Raw genomic sequence first — 14,299 nt, forward strand, 5'->3', positions numbered from 1 at the left:
CATTTTATATGGGGGTGTAAGACGACTTTTTCTGGCTAGGCATTTCCGGTGAATTCAGCCATATAGCACCCCCCCCATTGCCAGATGAGTCACGCGCTGTGACGTAAAATTGTAAATTTCTTTTATTACACACTTTATGTAACCATTAATATGATATTTCAATAGATGAGGTTCTTTAACATGAACTTTTCAAAAAATATTCATCGAAAAGAAAACAAAATAACCGTTAAAAGACGTGAAACTGACGGGACTTCTTCACATAAGCAGTGAATAAAAAATACGGCGCGTCATGACGTCAGTAAACATCATCACACGCGCTTTTTGGGTGAAATGTACCAAAATGCGCTTTTCAAGATGTGCTAGAAAAAAATCAATTATGAGTTTCTGTTCCAGAAAAATTCGACCCTCGGGCACGTTGCGTAGCCGGTAACTAGGATAGCCTCGTTACCTGGCAACACAGGTGCCCTCAGGTTGACCGGGATGTCACTCCTCTTCTCTTCTAAGCGCCCGGATGAGATCACGGCCGAGTACCTGTTCACAATGTTAAAAATGTTTTACGAGTCATACTGTTACCTTATATAGTTAGAAAAATGGTCGGTGGTCAGATTTCTGTGTGCGGTTCCACAGCCGTCATTGGCTGCCTCTGACAGCTCTGTAACGCCGCATAGCGGCATCGCCGCATAAACGTGTTTTTATTTCGTTTATGAGGTGATTTTCAACGCATCAACGTTTATGCGGCGACGCTCAACGCATAAAGCAGAAATTGCTTATATGGGGTGCAACTGTGCCTTTTTGCCACATAAAGAGGATTAACCTAACCATTAATTATAAAGCTAAAAAATATTTCAACAAAACGATGGTGATGACGATGATGATGATGATGATGATGATGATGATGATCAAGATGATGATGATCAAGATGATGATGATAATATTTATGATAGTTATGATGATGCTAGCGTTGGTAATAATGATGATGGTGGGGATGATGATGATGGTGGTGGTTGTGATTGTGGAGATAATGGTGGTGGTTGTGATTGTGGAGATGATGATGGTGGTTGTGATGATGATGATGATGATGATGATGATGATGATGATGATGATGATGATGATGATGATTATGATGATGATGATGATGATGATTGTGGGGATGATGATGGTGGTAGTGGTTGTGATTGTGGTGATGATGATAGTGGTTGTGATGATGTTGTTGATTATGATGATGATTAAGATTAAAGAAAATATGAGAAAAGTTGGCATGCAAGTTGAGCCAAAATGGAAGTTGAAAATAAACCCTTAGAGTGTTCAAATGACTTGTGCATTAAAACACAATCAATGAAAGAAAGAAGTCCATGATGACCCTATTATTAGTTTAAAATGACGTAGAAAGTATGTAGTTAGCGGACTCTTCTTCTATTTTTTTATATATTTTCTGTGTTTATGCCCCAATTATCACTCTTAAGCAATTATAAACCTTTTTAAAAAAAAAAAATGTCGATCGAGCACTTCCGCGGCCTAGCGGCGTGAAGTTAGCGGCCTAGCAGCCTAAAATGGTATGTATACATGCGTTTTCTTCCAAAACAATGTTAAATCTATGGCTTAACAATTTTGCTAAATACAAAAAATAAAAACGCTGATATTCGCTATAATAGATTTTTTAGGCAGCTTGGTCGAGTTTTAGGCGAAATGCAGACATTCGTTAAAGGATGGTGATTTGTGATAGAAACCATAACTTTGTCGAAGGCATGCATAAATAGTTTATATTAGAAACCAATTTTAGGCCGCTAGGCCGCTGAACTGCTTGATCGACTATTTTGAAAAAGAAAGTTAGTTGCTTAAGTCTGATTATTTGAGCACAATACAGTAAATATATCATTGTTTTAGAAGAACATGCATGTGTATGCTTTAAACTAGCTGACTACTTTATCGACATTTTGAATTTTCGTCAGTCTGACTATAAGGCAAGAATATATGTTACGTCATAGGACGATTCAGTTTTCTGAATGTCCCTAATGACGGTGTTGTGCTTTGTCGTAACATTTATTCCATCCATTAGTCGGGTTAAACGTCATTTCAAACGTTTTCGCAGAAAGATCAATTGGTTTGGTTCACATTTAAACCGATCTTACTAAATCTTTGTCAAAAATTACGTCTCTAAAAGTCTAGTTCAAAGCATGTTAAGTGGACATAAAAAACTAAGACCGATCTTGATGAAACTTTATCAACCACTATTGTACTAGTATGTGTTTTAATTGCTTTTTATGTGGCGATAGGGTGCCTTTTTGCCCCATAAAGAAATCCTTTTTTATGCGTGAAATCACCGCATAAATGAAAAAAAAAACACGTTTATGCGGCGATGCCGCTATGCGGCGTTGCACAGCTCCCGTACAGTCACTGTGCAGTCCGCTTTCAGTTTCTCTTCAATTGACGTCACGACTAACGGTGCCATTTGAAAACAAGCGCACGGAAACGCAGTTTTCTCCCCGTGTCAGCTTTAGTAGCTTATACGTTTCGGATTGTGTTTTCCCTATTTCTTTGAAAATTAAATGTTTGAGCGAATTTCAAAACGTTCTTGTGACGATATATTTCATAGCAAGCCAATCTCATTAAAATCAGATCCCCAATACACGCTTGACGACGTTACATAACGTAATGAAATAAAGTGAACGTCACGATATGATTTTAATGAGATTGATAGCAAGCTTGACAGTCTAAGAGCAGACGTTGTTTATTTCAAAATGCAACGGCCGATCGACGTCAAATGTTAAGAAGACGTTGCGCAAACGTCGTCAAACAAAATCGCGGAGTTTTTAAGATTTTCTGCAGCTGATATTTATTTCATTAAGTTTTTAAATTCAGCATGCGTAGAACAAAACGTCACATGGGCCGGTAGCGCGTTACTATGGTTGCATTATAAAAAATATTACTGTGTTGTTTCGTGCTCTGCTATGTCATGCTACTCTTATCGAGGCAGTAAGGAGAATATTACTATTTTTATGTGTTTCCGGTACGGATAGAAAAATCCGACCCGAGGGCACACGGCGTAACGAGGCTTGCCGAGTTACCGGTCACGCAGCGTGCCCGAGGGTCAGATTTTTCGATCCGGACCGGAAAATCGTGATTGATATTTTTTCTTGCATACCTAAAGTTATGAATTTGTGGAAAACTTGACGATGAAAACGCAATTTTGTACATTTCATCAAAAAGCGCGTGCGACGAACTATCGCATAGATTATTGCCTCAGCCAAGCACCTTTGAGTTTTATCTCATGTGTCACTGAACATCCAATCGCGGTACCATGTAGCCATTACTGATATATTTTTAGCGTTGGCGAAAGCGTGGGCATTTTATTTTCACAAAATCTACCACCACCATCTCCACCACCTACCGTTTAATTATCCGTCAGTATAAAAAGTTGGAGAAATGAGCCGATCTAACTGTTTTCGTGTCAATATTGGATGGTGAACACATCGTTAACGTCCATGTTTTTCTCAATACTTTCTTACCATAAGTAGTGTTACAGTTCTTTGTTTCTTTTCCATTTTCCACTTTTGTCTGGCACTATTTACAAAATCATATTTTTCTAGTAGGGTTGACTGTCCACCCTGATATGTATTTCGGGAAATGTTATTATACACATGCTATTGACTCTTTATATGTTTTGGTTTACGATATTTCGTAAAAATACTTTTATGGCATTCATTAGTGTCGTATTTTCATTCAAAGCTTGTTTTACGTTTTCCCTATATCCATACGAGTTAGACTCGGCTTGTGACTAAGTACCTTGACCTTGGGCAATACATATATATACAAAGTCGAACCCCGTTGGCTGGAACTCCCAGGGACCGGCGAAAATACCTCGAGCCTCGGGAAATTCGAGCCAAGCGTAAATGCTTACATTAAGTAGAAAAAAATCGGTCCTTTACCTACAGTTCAAGCCAACGATGAGTTCGAGCCAATGGGTTTCGACTATAAACACTATTTTTAAAATAACTGGTATTAATGTGGAAGACCAACCCAGTAAATTTAAAATTGGAAAAATACGTCATCACTGCGAAAGCTACATATCTATATACGTGTATATAGTGTCGTAAGCGATGGGATATCTGCAGTAAGTAAGATTCAATGCGTTGTATTCAAAAATCAATATTAAGATTTTGACATTTTGAAATTCTCCTCTTCTTGCAAATGTATTATATAGTGTCTTTATAAATATCTGATCTCTGATTTTTATACATTTGATTATCTGTTAAGTATCCCTACCAATGCATTACATTTATCCAACACGAGCGGCGCAACAAAAACGATGCACGGCGAACGCCAACAACTGTGTTTGTATTTCTAAAAACGGGCATAACTCAAGAAAAATCAATACTTGTAGGCCTTATGGCTGTCGAGAGTTTTATTTGAATATCTTGAGCGATGTTCAGTAACGGCACAAAGGTTACGAATACGCAACGACGCAGATGCCGTCCGCATCAGCACTACGACATTACAACCGCCGTACAGTGAGGAATCGGCTTATAGAGCGGGGGATACGCTGCACGAGACCTATCGTGACATGATTCTCACGTGGCGTCACCGTCAAGTTTGTCGTCAGGTGACGGTCGACAATCGTGCTCGTCGATGGCGTTTCGTGACATTTAGTGATGTATCACGACTTCATATCACCAATGCTGACAAGGGACTGCGTTTATACAGGCGGCGTCATGAACGCAACGAACGTTACTGCATATTACAATATATCCGTTTGGGTGGCGGCAATCAATTTAAATTAAATTTCACCTTACAACATTATGATTAATTTGCGACTTTCTGCATAATTTGATTTCCACAGGATTGTTGTTTCATATTTTATTCATTTGTGGTTTGGTTATTAAATACAGCCTTAATTAAACCACTGTAGCGTTTTTATTTACATCCGTTTAGTAGTAAGGATTTGCGAAAGTGCGATGAGGCCAAATATTAATTGTTCACGGAAGATCATGCAAGAGCTTACTTTTCCTCCTAGACTGCGAATAATCCCACTCAATATATTAAGTTAACTTCATCATAATCATCATCATCATCATCATCATCATCATCGCCGTCGTTACCACGGCTACCACCATCATTATCGACATCGTCTCAAGCTATACCACCACCATCATCATCATCTTCATCATCGACGTCGGCGTCGTGGTTGAAGTCATTATTTTCTTGCATATCGGACGTATGTTTCCGGTCATGTGACCGGTAATGGAAAAACTCATCTTACACCCCCCATGTAAGATGAGTCACGCGCAACAACGCGCAACCTCTTATTTCTTTTAATGTATGGTTTATGAAAAGTATATTATGCAATTTCAATAAAGCGGAATCATAAATATAAGAATACAATACTTTTAATTAAAATTGAAAATACATACTCGTAAAAGCGCGATTTTTAAAGGAACTATTTGACGTCGATAGTGATTTAAAATTACTGCGCTTTATGACGTCAGTACACAACGTAGCACGCGCTTTTTGGTGAAATGTACAAAAGTGCGTTTTGTACGTCAATTTTCAACAAATTCATAATTTTAGGTATGCAAGAAAAAATATCAATCATGTTTTTTCCGGTCCGGATCGAAAAATCCGACCCTCGGACACGCTGCGTGACCGGTAACTCGGCAAGCCTCGTTACCGGCTTACACGCGTGCCCTCGGGTCGGATTTTTCTATCCTTACCGGAAACACATGATAGATACTTATAATCTTACTTATACTCATCATTCTAACACATTTTCATACTATCGTATTAACCACCACAACCACCACCATCATCATCATCATCATCGCCGTCGTTACCACGGCTACCACCATCATCATCATCGACGTCGTCGACATCGTCTCAACCACAACCATCATCATCATCATCATCATCATCATCATCATCATCGACATCGTCTCAACCCCAACCACCACCACAACCATCAGAATCATCATCATAATCATCATCATCATCGACGTCGGCGTCGTGGTTGTAGTCATCATCATCATACTTATACTCATCATTCTAACACATTTTCATACTCATCGTATTAACCAACACAACCACCATCATCGTCATCATCATCATAGCCGTCGTTACCACGGCTACCGCCATCATCATCATCATCGACGTCGTCGTCATCGTCTCAACCACAACCATCATCATCATCATCATCATCATCATCGACATCGTCTCAACCACAACCACCACAACCATCAGAATCATCATCATCATCACCATCATCATAATCATCTCATCATCATCATCATCATCGACGTCGTGGTTGTAGTCATCATCATCATACTTATACTCATAATTCTAACACATTTTCATCCTCATCGTATTAACCACCACCATCATCATCATCATCGTCGTCGTTACCACCACCGCCATCACCACAATCATCATCATCATTCTAACACATCCTCACCCTCATTGTATTAAATACAAATCAAATAATACTTTCAACGTTTAATCATATATTCTTCAATTATAATCAAATTGTGCGATATGTTAAATAATAGGCAATTATATATTATTTAGGTAACTAAATCTACTCAATGTTTGGTTATTTCTTTTGTAGTATTTGTTGATACATAATATCATTTTGTAGATTTCATAATAATGTGAAATTTATGTAATCGATAATAAACATAAAAAGTCAACGTGTTATTGGTATACTCCTCTAATACAGAATATAAAATACAGCTGAGCAAGGATGCCATTGTAAATAAAGAAAAAACTAAATATTTCCAATTAATTCATAATCCATAAGCGAAGTAAATACCTAACATTTATCAAATGATATCGATTTAAACTAGGAAATGAGTTACTTTATTAAGAGATTCTTATAAAAAATGTCGATCAAGTTAAACCGACTATTGCACGTGTTGATTACGGACTGTTGTGTTATAATTAAAAAAGAAAGTTTTCATCCCCATCAGATATATTTAATAACGTCTGCCACAACGACATTGCTGTGTCCAGTTAAATCTATTTTAGGCCTAAAAAAAATACATTTGGTTCGGGTCACCCGACCCTACCTACGGAATAGGCGCCGACCCTACCGTTTTTATAGTCAGTTTGAAAAAAAAAAAAAAATAAAAAAAAAAAAAAAAAAATGTTTTTTCTTGTTTTTGCTTTTCAATATGTAGTTTAAAACCTTAATTGCTTATATAGAAGATAACTTTAACAACATTCTCCAATGATGAAAATGACATTCTTATATAAAGCCAAATAAAAAAGATAAATAAAAAAATAAAAAGCCTACCTACCCTACCTATTTTTGAAAAGGATGTAACCCTAACCAAACAATTTTTTAAGGACTCAGGATGCATGCAAATACACAACATAAATCAAATTAATTAAATACACATAGAAAGTGGTTGATAATAATTAGTTCCGGGAAAAGTGACATATATTTCTATAAATAGAATGACACTTCCCACTGTTTTTCATCAAATATGAATTCCCATAATCGATGCTAACATTTAACTTATTGTTCACATTTTGGTGAATTTGAAATTATGAATCCCTATAATCGTATCGTCAAACTCGAGAACCTCGAATGACGGCGAACTGTTCATATGTTCTCGGATGTCTTTCATCTCACTGTCAGGTTTCACCCTGCAGGTCCGCATGTTGCATGTAATGGTGTGTGGTATGTTCTTCATCGTCTCTATCAGACTCCGCACCGCCCCCGCTGTCATTGTCACAAACCATAGTGTAATATCGGTGATGGAGGCTGGAGGGAGGAGGTGGAGCTCACCTAGATCTGTAACCCATATGTCAAGGCGTTGTAACTGAGGGAGACTTGGTAGTGTATCCACAAGTAACTGGACATTCTTAACGCTCTCTAACTTAACACGTTGTAGTTTACTCCACCTTTGATCGTGTTTAAATAATCTAAATATGTACATTTCAACATTCGATGATACACTCTGTAAGTAACATGTTGTAATATGTGTTGGATCAACCTGCACACGTGTTGTATTGTCTCCCTCTATACGCAGATATTTCAGCCTGTGACACTGGGACAGGTCATACTCCCCATCACGGTTCCACAGTGTCACTGCTTTGAGGGAGTCGGAGGAGGATGTGATCACCTCCTGCAGCTCTTCCCCATTAATTTGATCATTGTATTCCTGGATGACTAGTGACTGAATACGTTCCTTGTTTATCATCATCAGCTTTTTTAACACTACGATATCCTCCAATATATAAATACAGAAGTGTGCGAGATAGAGCGGTATGTCACCATAGTTGTTCGCCCTGGCTTCACGGTGTCCGGAGAAAATCAGGTCCTGAAGTAGTCTAGCCTCTCCACTGTAGATTGATGGTTGGTATGGTGGTATAGAACTATTGATCCATGAAGACATTTGTACACCGAGCTCGGGCTTCATTCCACATATGAAAATAAATGTCTGAGAAACATCTCTCAAGATATTTTCCTTATTATCTTGTTCGTACTTGTTTGATAGCTGACTGAAGTCGTTTTCATTCAAACATAAATGAAGAGCCGCTAAAAACTCTTGAAGTGTTTTATGAAAGAATGAAAAGTGAGATGATCTCTTGATCAATGAGTTGGATTTCTTCTCTGTGAGTAAGCCTGACTTCAATGCAAATTCAACCTGCTCCCTGCTTAATAAAGCGTTGACTGTTTTGTTGCTGAAGACAACAGACGAATCTCTGCACTCTGAAAACAAAGTTGTGTATGCTAACTTTGCCAGCGCAAGGTAAACCGTGGGATTTTGCACGAAGCATTCGTGTTCCTTTAATACAGATGGCAGTTCAATTTCCGGAATGTTATTCCCGCTTTGCATACATTTTAGTCTACATGATAGCATGTTTATCACGCCAGCATAAATGTCACACTTTGAATCGGTTAACGATTTGCCCTCGAACCACAGGCACACGAGCTGGGTGATGCTGATAGGTGCTGACAATAATCCTTCAAGATCCTTCTCTGACACCATTTCCATGAAAGCCTCTGTTGTCCGTTCATCCATATTTCCCTCATTAAGAATGTTGATGATATTTTCCACGAGTTGCTCTGTGTCTGCTGCTCCTTCTATTTCAAGATATTTGTCGATCTTTGAATCCTGCACTCTAAACTGTGACATTCGCCAGGGACGCGTTGTCGTGAGGAGTGTGGCCTTGTTGGCCGAATTTCGGAAAGGGATGACTTTTTCCTCAGTTTTGCAGGTACAGTTTACGTTTTCCGGATGGGTCCATTCGTCGAGGCCGTCAGCTATGATTAAACATGTTTCACTTTCCAGCACCGTCTGTAATAGCCGGTAACCATCATCGGCATCCTTCTCGTGGTAGATTTTACGTATAAGTTGATCCTTGATCATTTGTGCTAGATCACACGTTTTACCTGAATCTCGTAGGGTGACATGGAACAAAAATGCAAACTCTTTGAAGAATTCTGGGTCGGCAAAGCTTGTTTTAATACCGACGTTTTCCTCCGCTGGTAAATACTGGTGAGTCCAATCCAGGGCACACATTACGGAGAATGTAGATTTGCCATTGCCCGGTTCTCCAACAAGGAAAACATTTCTGAGCAACTGAATTTCTTTTATAAAAACATCTGAAAATTTTGCAATTTTTTGACCGCTTTCTTTGTTGTCAATTTTGCCGATTTTTCGATGGTCTTTCTCCACAATTTTCGGTGCCACGTAGAATTTCCTGAGTTTGGCGTTCTTTTCTCCGAGAATGGGAGATATCGGCATGTCGGCCAACGTGGTTCGGTAATGGTTTGCCAAACGTAGTCGTAATCCTGAAGTAAATGTAAAGATATATCATTAAAAACATAAAAATAAGAACATATACGTTTGCATTATCACAAAACACTTGGTGAGAAAACAGGAATTAGTTTTGTGACAAGACGCTCGGTACAAAAGATAAAAATAAGCAATATCACAAGACCCTTGATGCAGACGATAAGTAATATCAACAGACGCTTGTTAAGAAGATTAGAAGCAGAATTATCAAATGACGTCTGTTGCAAAAAATAAGTAGCAGCCTTTAACAAGAGGCCCGGGACCAAAGATAAGAAGCAGCATTTTAACAAGATGCTTGTTACAGAAGATAAGTAGCAGCCTTTACCAAGACATTTGGTCCAGAAGATAAGTAAAAGCATTATTACAAGACGCTTGGTACATAAGATAAGAGGCAGAATTATTACAAGACGCTTGTTACAGAAGATAAGAAGCAGCATTATCACAAGACGCTTGTTGCAGATGATAAGAAGTATAATTATCACAAGACGCTTGTTACAGACAATAAAAAGCAGCATTGTCACAAGACGCTCAGTTCATCAGATAAGAAGTAGCATTATCACAAGACGCTTAGTACAGAAGATAAGTAGCAGCAATATCACAAGACGCTTGTTGCAGAATATACGTAGCAGCATTATCATAAGACGATTAGAAGCAACATTATAAGTATATATCACAAGTTTCCGGTACGGATAGAAAAGTCCGACCCGGGGGCACGCGCGTAAACTGGTAACGAGACTTGCCGAGTCACCGGCCACGCAACGTGCCCGAGGGTCGAATTTTCCTATTCGGACCGGAAAAACATGATTGATATTTTTTTCTTGCACATCTAAAATTATCAAATTGTGGTAAAATTGATATAGAAAACGCACTTATGTACATTTTACGAACCAGCGCGTGCGACATCGTTTACTGACGTCATAAACCGCAATTATTTTAGTTTAGTTTAAACATATTTATTTTACAACGATTGTGAAACAAGTTATTACAACATTATATTAATCACTCTCGTTGGCACGATATTACGCGAGAGTGTGGTCTTGTGTTTTGGAGGAAACCGGAGAACCCGGAGGAAACCCACTTGTCCGGCTTGGTGACCACAAACCAAACTCACATTCGCCCAAGCCGGGAATCGAACCCGGGTCGCTTAGGTGAGAAGCGAGTGCGCTAACCGGACAACTTATTATTTTAAATAACTATTGATGTCAAATAGTTACTCTGAAAATTGCGTTTTTTATAATTATTTATTTCCAATTTTAATCAAAAGTCTTGCATACTTATATATTTGATTGCGCCATACTGAAATGGTTAAATATACTTTTCATAAACCAAACAATAAAAGAAATAAAAAGTGACACGTGGATGCGCGTGACTCATCTAACATAGGAGGTGTAAGACGGGGTTTTCCAGCACTGGTGACATAACCGGAAACACACGTCCGGTATGCAAAAATATCATAAGACGCTTGGTACAGGTGATAAGAAGCAGAAATATCACAAGACGCTTGGTAAGAAGAAAGGCAGCAATAGTGTTATGGTTGTATAAGTTAAAAGTTGTATGCGTTCTTATAAGTATCTATCATGTGTTTCCGGTACGGATAGAAAAATCCGATCCGAGAGCAGGCGCGTAAGCCGGTAACGAGGCTTTCCGAGTTACCGGTCACGCAGCGTGCACGAGGGTCGGATTTTTCGATCCGGACCGGAAAAACATGATTGATGTTTTTTCTTGCATACCTAAAATTATGAATTAGATGGAAAATTGACGTAGAAAACGTACTTTAGTACATTTCAGCAAAAAGCGCGTGCGACGTCGTGTACTGACTTCATAAAGCGCAGTCATTTTAAATCACTATCGACGTCAAAGAGTTCCTTTAAAAATCGCGATTTTACGATTATTTCTTTTCAATTTTAATTAAAAGTATTGTATACTTATATCTATGATTCCGCTTTATTGAAATTGCATACTATACTTTTCATAAACCATACAATAAAAGAAATAAAAAATGGCGCGTTGTTGCGCGTGACTCATCTTACATGGGGGTGTAAGATGAGTTTTTCCAGCACCGGTCACATGACCGGAAACACACGTCCGGATAGAAAAAAAACCCGACTCGATGGCACCTGCGTTGCCAGGTTACGAAGCTTGCCGGATTACCGGCTGCGCAGCGAGCCCGAGAGTCGGATTTTTCGATCTGGAACCGAGAAACTGACACATATGATAGACATTTTTCTAGCATACCTTGAATTACAATATTTTGTGAAAAGCGCATGTTTGTACATTTTACCAAAAAGGGCGTGCGATGATGTTTACTCACGGCATGACGCGCAGTAAGTTTTATTCACGGCACACGTCAAGAAGTTTCTGAGTATCACGTCTTTTAAGGGTTACTTTTTGTTTTGAAGGTATATTTTAGTAAAGTTTATGTTTATCGCACTATTCTATTGAAATCTCATAATTATAGTTACATTAAGTGTATAATAAAAGAAATAGAAAGTATTACGTCACAGCGCGTGACTCATCTGGCATGACAGGGGTGCCAGATGGAATTTTCTTGCACACCGGACGTGTGTTTCCGGTCATGTGACCAGTGGTGGAAAAAAAAACGTCTTACACACCCCATGTAAGAGGAGTCACGCGCAACAACGCGCCACTTCTTATTTCTTTTCTTGTATGGAATATGAAAAGTAAATTATGCCATTTCAAAAAAGCGCAATTAAATATATAAGTATTCGCGCGCTTTGGTGAAATGCACAAAAGTGAAAAAAAAAAATCATGTGTTTCCGGTCCGGATCGAAAATTCCGACCCTCGGGCACGCTGCGTGTCCGATAACTCGGAAAGCCTCGTTACCGGCTTACGCGCGTGCCCTCGGGTCGGATTTTCTATCCGTACCGGAAACACATGATACTTATATTCCAGCACGGCTGACGTCACCGGAAATGCCTATCCGGTGTGCTAGAAATGCAGAGTTTCAACACTATCTTATCTTTCTTAACGAAAGTTATAACGAAAGTTAGTGGGCGGAAACCATTTTTCTTTCTTAGAAACAGTGACCTACACCCTACTACTCATCACAGCCCCAAGCTAGCTCATTACATAAGCCACCATACACACAGTTTCATCCATATCCATTTACGTCAATTTGATCAAAAGCGTCTCTTACCTTCCTTCAATATCTCCCCTTCGTTCTCAGCACTGATCTTGAAATCGTCTGTTTGCAGCTGTCAACAAAACAGATCAAGACATTAAGCATCCAATAATTCAAAGGCTATTTTACAAAATAATATTAACTATAAACTTATATTATAAAGACAAATTTGAACAGAAAACAGTTTTACTACATCAGAAAGTGTATGTACGTTGTCATAAAGGTGACATGTGTAAATAAAACTATTTTTTACCTCGGGATCTCAACTAAATTACTCGTTCCCACGACTTGCATGTTGTTGCCACGACTTAATAATTTCGAGGCCACCACTTCGTACGTTTAAGACGTGGGAGGGTTCAGACCAGTTGACGATTTGTGTCATGGGTCTGTCAAGTATCGTGACCCATCGGTACGCAACCTTGGTTTGGCCTCGCTTCTAATAAGGTCAAATAGGGACTCCCACCTCCACTTAAGTCCGTTGGTCTGATTAGATGCAAGGTCAAATAGGGTCCCCGACCATCACTTAATTCCGGTGATCTACTAGTAATTAGGTACATGGTCAATTAGGGATTCCCACCTATACTAAAGTCATGTGATCTAATTAGATACATGGTCAAATAGGGACCCCACCTAAACTTAAGTCCGGTGATCTAATTACGTGCAAGGTCAAATACGGACCCCACCTACATACACTAAAGTCCGGTGATCTAATCAGGTGCAAGGTCAAATACGGACCCCCACCTACACTAAAGTCCGGTGATCTAATCAGGTGCAAGGTCAATTACGGACCCCCACCTACACTAAAGTCCGGTGATCTAATCAGGTGCAAAGTCAATTACGGACCCCCACCTACACTAAAGTCCGGTGATCTAATCAGGTGCAAAGTCAATTACGGACCCCCACCTACACTAAAGTCCCGTGATCTAATCAGGTGCAAAGTCAATTACGGACCCCCACCTACACTAAAGTCCGGTGATCTAATCAGGTGCAAAGTCAATTACGGACCCCCACCTACACTAAAGTCCGGTGATCTAATCAGGTGCAAAGTTAATTACGGACCCCCACCTACACTAAAGTCCGGTGATCTAATCAGGTGCAAAGTTAATTACGGACCCCAACCTACACTAAAGTCCGGTGATCTAATCAGGTGCAAAGTCAATTACGGACCCCCACCTACACTAAATCCGGTGATCTAATCAGGTGCAAAGTCAATTACGGACCCCCACCTACATAAAAGTCCCGTGATCTAATCAGGTGCAAATTTAATTACGGACGCCCACCTACACTAAAGTCCGGTGATCTAATCAGGTGCAAAGTCAATTACGGACCCCCACCTACACTTAAGTCCGGTGATCTAAT

General features: G+C 39.3%; 1 protein-coding gene across 3 annotated transcripts in view; it reads right to left on the reverse strand.

Moving 5' to 3' along the window:
* Nucleotides 1–6,470: 6,470 nt before the first annotated feature.
* LOC128203554 (uncharacterized) overlaps nt 6,471–14,299 on the reverse strand; it is a 40,000-nt gene continuing 32,171 nt past the window's right edge. For all 3 annotated transcript variants that reach the window (XM_052905014.1, XM_052905012.1, XM_052905013.1), the window contains exons 4-5: nt 12,956–13,013; nt 6,471–9,793 (exon numbers count right to left, since the gene is read on the reverse strand). In XM_052905014.1, the coding sequence (XP_052760974.1) occupies nt 7,515–9,793; nt 12,956–13,013 (2,337 nt within the window). In that variant the 3' untranslated portion in view covers nt 6,471–7,514. The remainder of the gene's footprint in view (nt 9,794–12,955; nt 13,014–14,299) is intronic.

The sequence above is a fragment of the Mya arenaria genome, chromosome 9 (genome assembly GCF_026914265.1).
Source record: "Mya arenaria isolate MELC-2E11 chromosome 9, ASM2691426v1".
Lineage (NCBI taxonomy): Eukaryota > Metazoa > Mollusca > Bivalvia > Myida > Myidae > Mya > Mya arenaria.